Raw genomic sequence first — 248 nt, forward strand, 5'->3', positions numbered from 1 at the left:
TTGGGGGGGCGGAGCCACATGCCTGACCCCGGGGGGTGCCGCCCCAGTACTTACGCTGGCAGCCCTGAGGGTTGGTGGCGCTGAGGCCGAAGAAGCCAGGTTTGCAGCGGTCGCAGCGGGGACCAGCCACGTTCTCCTTGCAGCGGCACTGCCCCGCGATCAGCCCCCGGGCTGGGTCATCGGCGCCATCGCATAGCCCCCCGTCCAGAGAGCCCTCGGGGTCGCAGTCACAGGCTGGGGGGACAGGC

At 71.4% G+C, this 248-nt stretch overlaps 1 protein-coding gene across 1 annotated transcript in view; it reads right to left on the reverse strand.

Moving 5' to 3' along the window:
* LOC104546615 (laminin subunit beta-2-like) overlaps positions 1-248 on the reverse strand; it is a gene marked incomplete at both ends in the record, with an annotated part of 4,047 nt that overhangs the window by 1,426 nt on the left and 2,373 nt on the right. Inside the window, one exon of the mRNA XM_010192050.1 lies at positions 51-234. Within this exon, the coding sequence (XP_010190352.1) occupies positions 51-234 (184 nt within the window). The remainder of the gene's footprint in view (positions 1-50; positions 235-248) is intronic.

The sequence above is a fragment of the Mesitornis unicolor genome, unplaced genomic scaffold (genome assembly GCF_000695765.1).
Source record: "Mesitornis unicolor isolate BGI_N332 unplaced genomic scaffold, ASM69576v1 scaffold35949, whole genome shotgun sequence".
In the NCBI taxonomy this organism is placed as follows: Eukaryota; Metazoa; Chordata; class Aves; order Mesitornithiformes; family Mesitornithidae; genus Mesitornis; species Mesitornis unicolor.